The following is a 16,217-nucleotide window of genomic DNA, read 5'->3' as shown; positions in this document are numbered from 1 at the left end:
CCACATCGAGAGAGGCCAGCTGAGGTTGCTCGGACATCTGTTCCGGGTGCCTCCTTCCGGGCATGTCCCACCGGGAGGAGGCCCCGGGGAAGACCTAGAACACGCTGGAGGGACTATGTCTCTTGGGTGGCCTGGGAGCGCCTCGGTGTTCCCCCAGAAGAGCTGGAGGAAGTGTCTGGGGAGAGGGAAGACTGTTGCCCCCTCGACCCGGCCCCGGATAAGCGGTAGCGAATGGATGGATGGATGGACTATTATACCACAATACACTATATATAAACCGAGGTCTTTAATATAATATGAATACAATTATTCAGTGGTGCTAAAAGATTCTAACCACATCTTCAGCATACATTCACACACTTTGGGGTGTGTTGTCTCAGAGCATCATAACTTCATTATAGCATTAAAACAGTTACATAACTGACTGATATAACAATGAAAGATTTAAAAATGATGATTCAGACCACCCTTTTTCAAACCTTCCCAAAGGGCTCCTGAAACAACAAATGCCTCAAACACCTCGGCCGGACAGGTTGGTGCTTGTTTGCTGACTGTATCTCAGGAAAGGGCAAGGCATTCCTGATACTAGATGAGTTCTGAACCATTCACAGTCTAGTGATTCAACAGGTGTTTTTTTACTATTATTATTCATGTATTTAGTGATTCATTCGTGTATTCAAAATATCATTTTTTTGGTTTTGCTCCTGGTTCTGCTTTTCAGGTTTCGTGTAACTCTTTGTGGTCCAGTGCCGATACCGCTCTGATGCTGACCACCTCAGTCTTCAGTTTGGTTTTCAGATCTGCTTAAAATGTGGAAGGTTTAAAGGGTTTTTGTGTGAGCACTGGTGTCATTTCTCCCACTAGTTTGAGCCTTTTTTCGGTTTGACGGTATATAATGTGTATATGTATTTCTATATATAAAACCCATTAATCAGGTTCATTTGACACTGAGTAAAACACATACGTACATTTGTATTGTGATGACTGTATATTGTGTAAGTTGGGATCATTCTACTGTAATTACACCTAAAATCCCTAAAATACTTCTGACTCATCAAGGTGTCATCCTCTCTTTCGTTACATGAGACCATTTCCACATCCATTTTGATTCTGTATATTAAACTAAATTCAGTCTAACGTTATTTCGTGTACAGTTTCCAGCTGCCAAGTGAGGGACGAGCGTGGACCAGCGACTTGTATTTTACTGAGCTCATAAATGCTCATAAACTTCATATCGACACTCTGCCCAGTGCTGACTTCTTTCCTCCTGGAATCAAAGGTTGTTTCAGTTGAGAAGGGTGTGTTTCAATTGAGCTTATCAAGTCATGACTCATAATGAGTAAGACAAAGTGGGTTAATAATGTTCACGTCAACCGTCATCCTGTGCAGTCAATCAGTGTCTGGTGTTGGTGGAATCGGTAAGATCAATGTTTATTAAAACAATTTAAATATATATATATATATATATATATATATATATATATATATATATATATATATATATATATATATATATATATATATATATATATATATATTTTTTTTTGCAGATATCACATTTATTTTTGAAATACTATATATATTTTTTGTAAATATTTTAGTATTCAAATACTGTAAAAACTGGGATAGTTGTATTTATATATATATTAAAATCTAATTTATTCCTGTTATAGCATAGAGCCAGAGCCATTTTCAGCCAGAAATGATTCTAATACGCTCTAATTTGGTGCTCTGGTGGTTCTTATTATCCACCTGAGCTGCTTCTTGTTTTTCATAGCTAATTATTATATCTCCTGGAAACAGTGATAAGCTGAATAAACATTCTAGATCTCACTTGAATGCAGATCATGCTGTAGAACTATTTTACTGGCTGTTTCCTCCTTTCGCGCTGCCTATCGTACCAGAGATGCTTGACTCGTGTAGCTTCGTTCAGTTTTCTGAGCGTCGGTTTTCATATAGGTCAGGCAAAAAGGAATGTAGAAAGGTTTGCCGTCATTGTGGTCTGTCATGCAGCTTCACAACAAGAGCTCTTGTCACTTAACTTCACACTTCCTGTACCTCAGGAAGAGTGTTGTGCCACAATAATACAGCAACCTCTGCATGTCATTACTCACAGAGCTGTTCACATTGTTACAATTCCCGCTCCGTATTACCTGACCGTTTCATTTTGTTCATATTAAATATCAGGTAGAGATCTGACGCATATCTGAATGTAGCAGATCTTTTTCTGTCGTGGTGTGTACCGAGTAGCTTGTAACTGTGGTGAATGTGGTCTTGTCTTGAGAGGTGGCCTGTGGTCGTTGTGTAAAGTGTTACAGTAATACAGTAAGTTAGTAGCTGTGCAAACAAGTATGTGCGCAGATATATTTTACAAACGCTGTTTAGTTCGTGGAGTTCTTCGCGCCAAAAATTGTTTTGACTTTATTTACTCACTTTGGTGTCGATAATTCACTCTTCTGTCGAACGACGACGACAACAAAATACTATTTTAGATTATTTATAGGTTTGTACTTTCCCTTTTTAAACGCTAGAGGGAGACAAATATACGAACGCCTTAAAAGAACGCATTCTCAATTCAGCCATAAAAATATCGTACCGTTTATACCATAAACATAGCTATTATCGCATTGAATCAAATGACCAAGCTAGTTAAACATTTCCTCTGTGATTTATATTGCATTTCATTGAAGAAGGGCACTTCTGGTAAGTGCTGGAATCACTTATAAGTCACTTATTAAACTTTATTACCTTGTTTGTTTAATAACAACATGTGTTTGTGGTGATCGAGTGACATTTATTGATGGGTTTTTTTTAGCAATCGTTATTCATCTTAAAAAACAAAAGCAATGGAAATGTACGGCATGCCCACGTGCGTTTTTAAGTGAATATAAATTAGCATTTATATTTTAGAAATGAGATCTATGTTTTTCCTTCTTGTTCATATTATAATATGTGACCGTGGACCACAAAACTCTTGGAAAGCATGGGAATATGGGTAGCAATAGCCAAAAAAAAATTTTTCATGCCAAAAACAAGATATTAAGTAAATATCATGTTTCATGGAGTACATTTATTTTGGAAATGCCCTACTTTAAATATACCCAAACGTAATTGATTAGTCATGTGCATTACTACGAACTTTAAAGGTGATTTTCTCAAAATTGTATTTATTTATTTATTGTACCCTCAGATTCCAGACTTTCAAATAGTAGTATCTCAGCTCAATGTTGTCTTATAACAAACCGTGCATCAGTGACAAAGCTTATTCATTCGGTTTTGATGTATAAATCTCAATTGTTCTTAACTTTTTTCTCTCAGCAATTTTGACCTTTATGACTGGCTTTGTGATCCAGGTCCACGTACGCTGTATATATATAATAAAAATTATAATTAAAAAAAAAAAAAAAAAAAAAAATATATATATATATATATATATATATATATATATATATATATATATATATATATATATATATATATATATATATATTATTATATTTTTTTTTTTTAGAAACATATATAAACTATAAATGTTACAACACATTTTTGAGAACATTTATTTGTGTTTTTTTTTTGTCCTGACTAATATTTCCTATTTTGGGCTGCGCAGGGTTAAAAATCTTTGCCAGAGGTGCGGCGTCGTGCGGTGGGCGTGGCATTTAAAGGGCTGAGAGAGAGATCTGTACGGTAAGCAGGATGGGCCAATCATCATCCAGCAGCGGCAGGCAGCGCTTCACGCGGCGGTAACAGCGCAGCACTCGCGAGCTCCGCACGAGCGCGCGTGCAAGGAGTTTTTTTCTTTCTTCTTTACATACCGGTGACCGGTTAGACGAGAATCCGATGAAAACCAAGGAGCTGCAGTCTGTTCAGAAGTGCTGGCGGGACGACTTCAAAGAAGGGAAGAGCTCTGTGGATGCGGGAGTACAGGAGCCGAAAAAACTTATTTTAAACGCAAGTTCTTCCGGTAATCGACATGCGACCGAAAACCTGATACTTCTGAGTCGGGACGCCAGCTTTGAAAGTTCTGAATCCCGAAGCGGACAGAAAGGAGTAGCGTTACGCGAGGAGAACCATGAGTGTTGCGTCTCGCTGTGGGACATGGAAAGAGTGTCAGAAGGAGGTGCCGTGACTCCAGGCAGAGTTTCGGAGGAAAATGTGACCCAGTGCCTGAACGCACCAGACTTTTTAACAGACTTCAGTTGCTCGTCTCCGTTAGCCGAACGCAAAATGACTAAAAGTACGTCGCAACCGTCCGTGCCAGGTCGGCAGGGTGGAGAAGCGGAGCGGCAAGCCTCCAACCCGTTCCCTAGGATTATTCCCAAACTAATAGTCACCCAGGACGATTTAGGTCCCGGTCAGGACAGTCCGCACATCAGTAATTTGACTTTAAGCATGGGCGGCTTTTCGCTGGACCTGCATCCCGACGAGGACTCGCCCTGCTCGGACAGCGGCTGTGGAGGCTCCCCCGCGCCCTCTCCCTTCCACAGGAAACTGTCCAGCTCCTCCTCCGCTGGATTGTCCTCCGCCTCGTCCTTCGAGGAGTCCGAGGATGATTTCACGGGCAGCGACATAGAGCCCGCGAGTCTGTCCCCCCGTATGATCGGCAGTCCCGACGAACCCACAGGGGTAGGTGGCCATTTTTCTGACCAGCCGCGAAGCCTGTGTTTGTTTGTTTTTCACGGTGAAAAAGAAGCGGGTTTAACTGTATCGAATGCCCACCTGTAATGCGCTTTAAAAGCATACGGCGAAAGAAAAGTGAGTGTACTTACAGTCCGCTTTCACGATTTTGTCCTGCTTTAAAGTATGCTTGCATTGATGTTTTGACTAAAACTCCCAAGTGTTCGTTTACTTAAACAGAGATATGTGCCATACAGTCTTTGCAAAAATCTAAAGATCCTCCATATTTTTCTCATTCATGCAATATTTAACAAAAAGATGAGCTTCCTTCTGCAGTTAAGTACAAATACATACACACACACACACACACACACACACACACACACACATATATATATATATATATATATATATATATATATATATATATATATATATATATATATATATATATATATATATATCAACAAAATTCCTAATATGAAACAAGAATAATACTTAATATAAATAAATATAGACCTACTAAAATGATCATTGCAATGTTGCAATAACCTTTTATTATCAGCTTTATTATCTTGTCCTGTTGCAGACATGAGGTCTTGTGCTGCTTCTTATCTTTTTGATATTCCTCCAATAAAATGCACTGATTAGACCTTTCTGATTAAGGAACTTCTCAGCATTTCTATTAACAGCTGCTTTTGATCCGTAGCAATACTTCAACTTCAGCTGGCATATAAAAATGAATATTATGAGTCACAGCGAAACTATTTATTAGAAATTACAGCTATTTTTAGCCGCTTATCTGTACGCCACCGACTTTGACTCGTGAAAGAGGTGAATCTTAAAGACCTGCACGCGTAAAAACGTCTAAAAGCTGTTATTTTATATAAAACTCACGAGGCTTTTAGAAACCATCCAAAAGGGAGTAGTTTCATTCTTTCTGGCAGTCTAGCAGTTTTTCGGTTTCGGATGTAGCTGCTGGTATTTGTCCGCTCTTGGAACAGTTGATGGGTGAGACTCATTAGAAAGATGATTTTTGCTTTCTGTGGAAAGTTGGTAACTACGCAAGATATTTCGCTTTTAAATGCTAAAGGCAAACGGTGAGTAATATTACCCTTAAGCTCGTGGGGGATGTTTTTAAAATATGAGCAAAACTCTCAAGGTGAAAAATAGAAACCCTTCTAGTTTCTGGAAAGAAAAAGTTGTATTATATATTATTTCCAAAGGTCACTGATTGATTTAATAAAACACTCGCTGCTCTAGTCATTCACAGAGAAAGCTGAACTCCACAGACTTCATCGGGAAAAATAAATCCAGAGTTTTTGATGCCTGCCGCCTCGGTCTCGGTGCGACACGTGCGCAGGAAGTTTTTATGTCTGGATGGATAATCCTTCTGAAACTGAGCGGCACTCTGTTACAGACTGAAACTTTTGAGTGGTTTTCATATATATGATGAAACATTTGCTCACCTTGATTTAAGTATAAACTCTGATCTAGTGACCTGCGCACGGTGTAGGCTAGACAGAAAACTTCATGAACCTTCACGAAACATCATGGTCATGGGTTTAATTTCCAGGAACTGATGTTCTGATAAAACAGGAGTTGAGTTAATTTGAAAAACAAGTCTTTGTTTCATTTGAAGGATTGCCGTATGCTTTTACAGGGAGTTCATTTGAAAGCTGTTTTTTTTTTTTTTTGCTGAATAGCAGAAGCAGCATCAAGCCTGACATCACACAGTATGCATTTCATCAGCAGTTCTTTGCTCATCTGAAATTTCCCACTAAATCTCCCATTATCCAGATAACTGATGATAGTTTTGTGTATGTCTGGCTGGTCCATGAATCAGGATGAATCACTCTGAAGATGATGACTTTCAGGAAGTTCCCTGAATCCTTATACAGTATCTTTCCTGCACTTTTTTTTTTCCCCAGCCTACTTTTTGTCTTTCTTCAAACTCCTGATTTCTTTTTTCCTCGCTTTCCTTTGCTTTTAAATGGCTTCAAAGAGCCATGCTCATTTTTATTTCGATAATTCACATTTTGCAGCATCAAATGTAAATGCATTGGCAAGACAAGAACATTTTGCCTAATATAAAAATAACAAATAACTTCAGTTTGTCCGATTTATTGTCAGCTGATTTGGCACAAAATATGTCAGACTAACTGAAATAAGCCTGGCTTATTTGGTGAACTTGTTTTCTGAAATAAACCCCAGGAAATACTGTAGAACCAAATAAATAAGAAATGTAGGCCGGTGTTTATTAGCAAAACAAGAAATACATGGCATACTTGAGATTTTATATATATATATATATATATATATATATATATATATATGTGTGTGTGTGTGTGTATATACACAATCAACACCACATATTGCAGTAAGTCTAATTTTGAAAACGTTTTAAAATGTATTTTATTCCTGTGAAAACAAAGCTGACTTTTCAGCAGACACTGACATGGTCACATGATCCATAAATCATTCTAATGCTAAGCTGCCGTTCAAGCAACATTTCATTATCAGTGTTGAAAACAACTGTGCCTCTTTTTGTGCATTTCTCAGTGATCTGAATAAAAGTAAACGGTAGTGTACATTACAACGCTAGTCTCTCATATCACTCCACAGCCTCTCTCCCAAGTCTTGTCATTTATCTTCAAAGATCACACAGGCAGGGTTTATAATATATGTTATCATTTAAAAATATTTCTCACTTGCGTTTACAGTACATTAAACTCATCCGAGCTGCGTATGCAAATTTTTGTGTGTGTATGTGTTTTTTTTTTTAATGATTTGAGGCCGTTCTGCTGACATCCACAGGCCTACTTACACACACGCATGTTATGATGCCATCAATGAGCCACAATCGCTCACACCGTCATGGAAAACCGAGTTGTGGGCGGTTCCTTTGTCGCTAAGTAACCATGAATCTATATATGGTGTTGCTTCTCACTTCTGTTTCTTCATCTCTTTCTTAATCTGCGTCTCGTCTTACTTCAGTGGTCAGGACGTCGAGCGGCGAGAACGCTGCGCACGCGCGCGAATTCATCCCACCGCCGCACTTTCGCGACTTCGTATACAATTAATTTCATGCCATATGCCTGCCCCCGCCACTTCTGAGACAAAGGGGAAACACTCCACGCGAGAAACCAGCTTAAACACTTCACAGGAGGAATGACAGACATGTGGCTGGCTCTGCCTCTGTGTTCCTGGCGCTCTGAAGGGTGTGAAGCAGTTAGACGGGTTTACCTTTATTACGAAAACGCTTTAAGAACTTCTCAAAGGAGGGAGAGAGAGAGAACGAGACGGAGAGACAGATCAAAAGAGCAAGAGGGAGGGGAGAAGTGGAAAATGGATATCTGGCGCGGGTGATGGGGTGGGTGGGGTTTTTACAGCGTGTTCAAACACAAACAGCCCAGAGAAGCATTACATTAGTGGTGTTTGCCAAGACAGACAACACCGTAACGTGATTTCAGACCCAACTGCTTACTAAAACAGCTATTTAAAACAGACTAATGCTTACTGAAATGGTTTAGTCGATGTATTTTATGTAACTTTGTAGGAGAAACTAGAGAATATCTGTGAAATCAGATGTTATTTTTCTTTGAAAAACACCATTATGGTAGCAAACACGCAACTGAAATAATGCAATTTTTTAAAATACGTTATTAAGTTCAGGAAGCAGACGGAATATGGTAACATGCATTTTTTGTGTCAAGACAACACCACTTCTGTCTTTCTACTTCAAAGTTTCACCTCATTTAGTTTGGTACTTGCCTATTTCAGAAAATCCTTGTCACTTTCTGGGGAAACTTGTCAATTTTATTCATTGTGTGTGTGAGAATTTGACGTAAGAGATCTGATCAACCTTGTTGTGGACCCTTTTTTATACCTGGTTTCCTGAGCAAGTGTTGTTATTGTTAACTAAAACTGAAACTAGAACTAAAACCAAACCACTCAAATAATTTAAAATAAATCTGAAATCAAATAAAATATACATACTAGATGAATATTGTTAAAAATAAACAAAAAAGTAGAAATGTTGTCTTGGCAATAACTGAAAGAAAAAACATGTAAGCAACAAATAAATGAAAGCTATATAGAAGCACATAAAAAAACTATTAAAATATAACATAACCTGACCGCTTAACTAAAACCAAATTTATAACATATGAATACAACGATGTCCCTTTGGGCCTCGTATTGGTTAAAAGCAACTAGACGGCATTGATTATATGTGCTTCCACACATTTCTCTCTAATCTTCTTAGTATGCAGTAAGGGGGGAGTGAATCAGGAAGAGTGCATATGATTCATAAGAGCCAGCAAAGGAAAGGTGGATTAGGATCAGAGAGGGAGAGAGGGGGGTCATTTGAGAAAGCATCGGCTGACGAGTGAGACACAGGACTGATACATTCACTCAGACGCTGAAAGAGACGAGAGAGAGAGAGAGAGATGTGAGGTAATCCGTGCTCCATGCACATGATGTGTGTGTGTGTGTGTGTGTGACAGCTCAGTCTGTTTCCCGGATGCTGGTGTGGTTACAGGGCAGTGCGGGAGTCGTGGGTCTCTGCACACTTCTTTAAAAGTGTGTGCTTGTGCATGCTTTTCGTTTTCCCATACATTTGTGGCTGAGCGCTGTTTTTGCTCGTCAGGTAAGAGGCATTCGATTCAGCTCAACTTAATTACCCTCCACATGCATTGCTGGGAAGATTTAGCAGAAGGACCGATGACAAATAGGAAAAATAGTTCAAATAAGTAGTTTAAAACACACGTGCCATTCTTAAATTCACGTTTGTAAAGTTTTAGACTGTTGTTATAATATTCTTTTCAAAGAAAATCAGTTTAATGACATCCGTTTATTTGGTGCAATACAGTTGTAGCACATTTTTCTTATTTCTTGAAAACACGAGTTTGACGTGAATATTTGTACAACTATTTTATTACAAATATCATGAATATTCAGTAAAAAATATGTTTTTGCAGCCCGTAAAATTTGATCTTGCCTTCTGGACAAAAATTCACGCATTGAATTGTTTTATTTCCTTATTTCATTTTATTTTTGTTTTGGTTTTCATTTCTGTTTTCATGTCAGTTTTTAAGGGTTGCCTGACATAAGTTTTTAAAAAATTCAAAACATAAAATATTATTAGGCAGCGAAGTAATGCTGTCAGACAATTAATTCAAAAATAAAAGTTTTTGTCTACATAATACATATGTGTTATATATATATATATATATATATATATATATATATATATATATATATATATATATATATATATATATATATATATATATATATATATATATATATATATATATATATATATATATATATATGTTTTGAAAATATTTAAATATATTTATATTCTTATATTTTATATAATAAATTAACATATAAACACTTTTTCTGAATATACATGCAAGCGTTTATATATATTAAAAAAGACTATACGCAAATATATTATGTAAATAAAAACCGTTATTATCCATTTGACAGCATTAGACACTACAGTTGTTTTGGATTAAATTAATACTTTTATTCAGCAAGGACACATTAAAGTTATTTAAATAGACAAGGAAGATATTATTAACGTTTTGTTTTTTTAAATAAATTCTTATATTTTGAGTTTTCTATCCATCTAGAATATAAAAACAATGATCAGAATGGTTTCTTTAAGGATAATGTAACAGAAGAAGACCTGAGTTTAATCACTTGAATAAATGTAATATTTAAACATATATTCAAATAGAAAACCGTTCTTGTAAATTGTAATACTATTTCTCAATATAACTTCTTTTTGATGAAATAAATACAGCATTAGTGAGCGTAAGAGACTTAAAACAAACTTTTTAATGGTAGCGCAGCACTAAAAGAGAAATACTGTCAAAATAGGTTTAGTGAAATGAACAGCTTCTGGATGTTCTGTGGTTGGGATATGAAGTAGATCTGTCTAATAACAGGAACCTGACAGATAAGCTGTGTGTGTGTCCTTGACGTGAAGATAGAGCAGCTCTGTTTGCCCAGGGTGGGTTTGACCTTTGACCCAGGGGTGGATCTCACTCTCCACAAGGCCTGGCTGTTATTGCCATAACAACAGCTCATATTCTAGAATGATCAGAATGGGAGTGGCTGCCGTGAATTGGTAGCACGTTTTACAATCTCAATTGAGATATTCGGTACTGTAAGCATTTAGACGTAATGTTTTAGGTGTTGAGCAATGGTAGATACCATCTCACCATAGAAATGTCCATGTCTAAATATATATATATATATATACGACCGTTTCCTTTCATAAACTGCTAGGAATATGGTGGCTGTTTTGAAATGTAATGAAATCCTTCTCCTGAAGCAGACAGAAGGACAGGAAGAAAGACAGAGGCCTTTTATGAGGTGTCGTCTGTCCCCTGTAGGCTATAGTGTCGTCAAAGGGGGTCAGTCAGGAACAGAGAGGACAGACTGAATTACATCTAAGTGTGGAGAGCGAGCTGTCGACTTTACAGGGCGCACGGTGAAGGGGGGATGAATGCATTAATTGTAAAGAGGAAGAAAGAGACCTGAAAGGGGACAGATCAAGAGAGAAATGCTTCTGTTTCGCATTTCTCATGTTAATGTTTCATTAAAAATGGTTGTAATGCAATACCAGATACACGTTTTTGGAAGAATGCTCTTCTTCTCGCCAAGCCTGCATTTATTCGAATCTGGAATACAGCTAAAGGAGTAATATTTTTACTACTTAAATGTCATTTCGCTAAAATAATACTGTGACCAAAGCTACATTTTCAGCATCATTACACAAGTCTTCCGCTTTGAGCACATTATTAAATTACCTTTTAAACTATATTCAATAGAACTGTTATAGCAAAGATGTTTTACAATAATTAGCAGGTTTGCTGTGTTTTGGATTGAATGAATGCAGGGTTGGTGCACAGCAAAGTTTAAAAACATTAAAAATCTTACTGTTAAAATTTGACTGGTACTGTATTATAATAATAATAATAATAATAATGACTAATCATTTGTTATTTTGTCCTCTAAGATCTGAGACATTTATTTCCAAGTTGGAAAGACTTTCATATGAGTTTTTCAAGTGATTTAAGGTCAGGTACCAAGCATATTCTGTAAACTGCTCATTCCAGAAAGAGTTAGGCTGTTTCCTGTCAAAGCAAGTGATCAACAGATAAAAATAAAATAAAAATATTTAAGGAATTATGGAAGGAAGTAATCAGTGATGGTGTCCCTGGACGTCACGAGAAGGTTTTTCTGGTTCCCCTGTAAACAGCTGGGTTATGTCATTTCCCACACATTCCTCATCGATTAGAGCTTTATAATCAATAACCTGAAATCTGTGACTCTGTGTGCGTCACGCTTCTGTGTTGACCTTGTGGCGCTGATAAAGTCCTCCCTCTGGAACTTCATTTCCCATGCCTAAAAAAAACCCCAGTATCAGTGTTTTTACAGAAACTCGGTCTAGACCAGCGTTAGGGCCAAATTCAGTATATTATACAAACCTGCGATAATCTAATATCATTTCTGTAGTTAATCTCATTTTATTAACCCATGTCTTTACTACTGACCTTAATTGATCCAGATCAGCCACACTCAGCAAAACGACACATCCGTGTTTAATTTTTGTGATGGTTGAATGGCGTTTTGAATTTTCTTCTCCCGTTTTATATTTTTAATGCAATTCGTTTGAGCAATTGTTCATATGTGCCGTTATTCTTGTAGTATTAGACTTTCATAGCTAAGCTGGTAGTTTCTGCCGGTGTACAGAAATACTTAAAGTAAGCTTAAGCGCTAAATGTTTGTTTTAAAGAAAACGGACGTGGCTTGTTTCATAATTCAGCATCGGTTTTAAATCTTAAGCCCGTTTCGATGGTTTAGAAATGAAAGGGCATGTTGGTCTGATCTGCGCATTTTTTTTATTTTTTTATTTCAGGCTAAATCGTGGAGGAAGCTAAAGACTATGGTGCATTGCTCTCCATTCGTGGTTTCGTTTAAGAAACGATATCCTTGGGTTCAGCTCGCAGGCCATGCAGGTAAAAAGGAATTGTCGTGTGACTCCTGCATTAACGAAAAGGCCCGTTTCTCGACCTGAATGAACCCAACGCTGTTTTTTGCCTCTTCGTGTGCAGGTAATTTCCAGGCAGGCGAGTACGGGAAACTATTAAAGAAGTACTGTGAATGTGAGCAGCAGTGTCTCGAGAAGCTGATGAACGACTGCCTCCGGCCGTTTGTTCCCGGTTACTACGGCATCGTTCAGCAGAACGACCAGGATTACAACCTAATGGATGATCTGCTGACCGACTTCAACTCCCCTTCGATCATGGATTGCAAGATGGGAAGCAGGTGAGGAGACTCAAACCACCCTAACCAAGCAAACTCAACGTGTAGCAAAGAAGAAAAAACGGCAGAATATGGCAGGATGCGGTTAGCTCTGCGGTGTGATCAATTGGGTCATTTTTTATTTTTATTTTTTCCACAGGACATACTTGGAAGAAGAGCTGGTGAAGGCCCGTGAGCGTCCTCGTCTTAGGAAGGATATGTACGAGAAGATGGTAGCCGTGGACCCAGGAGCACCTAGTCCAGAGGAGAAAGCCCAGCAGGCCGTACTTAAACCACGGTACATGCAGTGGAGGGAAACGCTGAGCTCGACCGCCACTCTCGGCTTCCGCATTGAGGGCATCAAGGTGAGATCATTCAAAAAAATACATTACATTGATAAAAAAAAGTGACTGAATGCAACAACGTGTAATCGTTTTCCTTAAAAATAAAGTACAGATGTTTTTATATTAATAACGAGAAGAAAGGCTTCTTGTGCACCGGCAAATTAGGTTTCTATTAGACTAAAAACAGCTTTGCATCATGGGAATAAATTAGATTTTAAAAATATATTAGAATACAAATCAGTTTTAAATATAGCATTAATGCTAGAGGTGTCATTAGTAATCAAATCTTTTTATGGATGTGATTAGTAGAACAGATAAGTTGTTATCTATGTATTGCAAAACATGCAAATATATGTCATAGCTGCTTTCCTGAAGCGTGTTTGTTATTTATAGAGCTGACATTTGCTTCTTTTTTTTAAATAGAATTAAATGAACTGTTTGTGTTTAGAAAGCAGATGGCACATGCAACACCAGCTTTAAAAAAACCAAACATAAGGAGCAGGTGATGAAGGCCTTGAGTGACTTTGTGGATGGAAACACACAGTTACTGGTACGTGTCTTCACAGGAAACAGGTTTTTTATTTTATTTTGTATTTTAGCAGCCCTAGAAATCTGTGCTAATCAAACAGAATTCAGAAACTGTCAAAAAAATAACCGGTTGTCTTGAACCGTTCTCTTTTCTTCAGAGGAGTTATCTGCAGAGGCTGGAGGAGCTACGAAGCACTCTGGAGACGTCACAGTTCTTCAGGACACACGAGGTGAGGAATGTTCCTTCCATGTTGTGAAATCTTTTTCCTGCCCGGGCCAAAATATTTGTTATCTCTGGAACACAACAAGCTACGTTTCATAAGCTCTCATTTCATAAGAACTCATTTAGGAAACCCTTCCATTTCTCATCAGGTGGTTGGGAGTTCTTTGCTCTTCGTCCACGATGCTTCAGGCCTGGCCCGAGTATGGATGATAGACTTTGGTAAAACCGTCCCGCTGCCGCCACCCCAAACCCTGGACCACCGCACGCCCTGGGCCGAGGGGAACCGGGAGGACGGGTACCTGTGGGGTCTGGACAACCTCATTCAGATCTATGGAGACATGCTGCAGGACACCACACCTCCCTCCCCGTGATGGACGTGTAAGGACACGCTGATGGAGGGAGGAGCACGACAGGATATTGGTTCTTGTGCTGTCGGGGAGATAAAGAGCCAAGTGGGAAAAACTCCAGCTTGTTTTTTTTCTACAAGCTCTTTTTTTGCACATGTGGTCCCGTAGATCCACAGAAGCTCCACCAGAGTCAAAACACACTGATTACTGAACCCAAACAGACTCGAAGGAGAAGAAACTTTTACATTTCTTTTTAGAACATATGCTACGTTTACTTCCCCTTTTTTTTTTTTACCTACAAATATAACACTATCGAACTGGAATGCGCTTTTCGTTTTTTTTTATTTTGTACATTTTTCTCTGGGGTCCATGGTTATGTAAATAGTGCTTATTTAATGATTATTTTTCTCTTCTGTAGTTTAACCCATACCTCATGAATTTCTGAAAGGTGGTCTTACTGCCAAACTACAGACAGGCTGTCTTCTTTTTATTTCCTGTGGTCTTCTAATCTTGATTATACTCGTGGTTTATATTTCCATGACTCATATGTCCTGTTGAATTTTGCAGAACGGTAAACGGTTTAGTCACCAGAGGTTTTACTAGGTTTAACAGTTAACACATTTGCTTTGCCAGAAATAGGGTAGTAGTTTTTTTGTTTCGTTTTGTTTTTTTTTTGCACGTTTGAAGACAGTCAAACCCCACCAAGATTGTATCTTATTGATGAGTAATAGATGCAGGTGCCGCGTTTTACACACGTTGACGGAGCGTTTGTTCACGCTTGGTTTTTAAGGTAGCCCATCCGTAGCTGACCTGTTTGCATTGTTAGCTTTGGTTTCTAGGTTAGCCAGTTGCATGCAAGATTAGAATAGGTTCGAGAGGTTAACCATCTTCATCTGGATCAACGACCATCAACGTGATTTTATTTTTCACCTTTTAAACCGTTTTGTGAGCTTTCGGGCGGCAGAATGACCCCCGACCCCCCGCTCCACAGCGGGCACTGTAGATTTCAGCTTCGTAGTGATCTCATCGGCTTATTTGCATGAAGAACAAATCTCACGGTTGATCTCCCAAACTGCGGTGGAAAATGATTTGGGTGTTTGAGCAGGCTATAGTAAGCGTCAGGGCCACAGAGGTCACGTTAGGTACCGCAGTCAGCGAAAAACCAAAAAGTAACCAGAAATGTAATTTATTTCCCATCAGAAGTCCACGTTTGTTTAATTTCCGTGGATGACGTTCACCCTCTTGCACAATCTCACAACTGTGATAAAGCGATTACCTCACCTGGATATTTTTGTTAACGTTAGTTTATGGAACATGATGTTCTACCCCTCTGTGTGTGTGTGTGTGTGTGTGTATGTGTGTGTGTCGTCTTACAGCTTCAGAGATTGTGTTTTCCAGCACACTGTCTGTTGGTGTGTCTGTCAGTATTTCCTCATGGAAGCGGTGAACTCATCGCCTCACGCATTCTTTTGGAGATCCACTGCATTGTTTACAGATCAAGTATTGTGTGTCTTTCAAATAGCTGAAATCGGTTTATCTCTACCGTACTTCATGGAACCAGAACTGAATTTTTTTTTTTTATTGTTGTCTCATGCTATTTAATACAGTTTGAGGCAGCAGTTTAACTGTAATGGGGACAAACTGAGCATCTGTACTCATCACCTCGAAACTTTGTCTTGAAAGCCAACAATACAATAAACTGGAACTGTTATATTATATACTGTGTTCCTCCTGTTCACTTCCTGATGGACAATTTTTTTTAATTAAAGGGCATTAAAGTGACAATCAAAAGTATTAAGCAAGCACAATTATTAAAAATAAGACTTTTTT

The 16,217-nt window shown here is 38.2% G+C and overlaps 1 protein-coding gene across 1 annotated transcript; it reads left to right on the top strand.

The window, feature by feature from the left end:
- Nucleotides 1–3,616: 3,616 nt before the first annotated feature.
- itpkcb (inositol-trisphosphate 3-kinase Cb) lies at nt 3,617–16,103 on the top strand. The gene is made up of 7 exons (XM_043264061.1): nt 3,617–4,626; nt 12,560–12,659; nt 12,756–12,969; nt 13,106–13,310; nt 13,738–13,839; nt 13,976–14,047; nt 14,190–16,103. The coding sequence occupies exons 1-7, from the start codon at nt 3,841–3,843 to the stop codon at nt 14,409–14,411; spliced, it is 1,701 nt and encodes a 566-aa protein (XP_043119996.1). The 5' UTR covers nt 3,617–3,840; the 3' UTR covers nt 14,412–16,103.
- Nucleotides 16,104–16,217: the final 114 nt, after the last annotated feature.

This window comes from Puntigrus tetrazona, chromosome 18 (genome assembly GCF_018831695.1).
Source record: "Puntigrus tetrazona isolate hp1 chromosome 18, ASM1883169v1, whole genome shotgun sequence".
NCBI lineage: Eukaryota > Metazoa > Chordata > Actinopteri > Cypriniformes > Cyprinidae > Puntigrus > Puntigrus tetrazona.
Note: the sequence above shows the minus strand (reverse complement) of the source record. Positions and strands in the feature narration are given on the sequence as shown.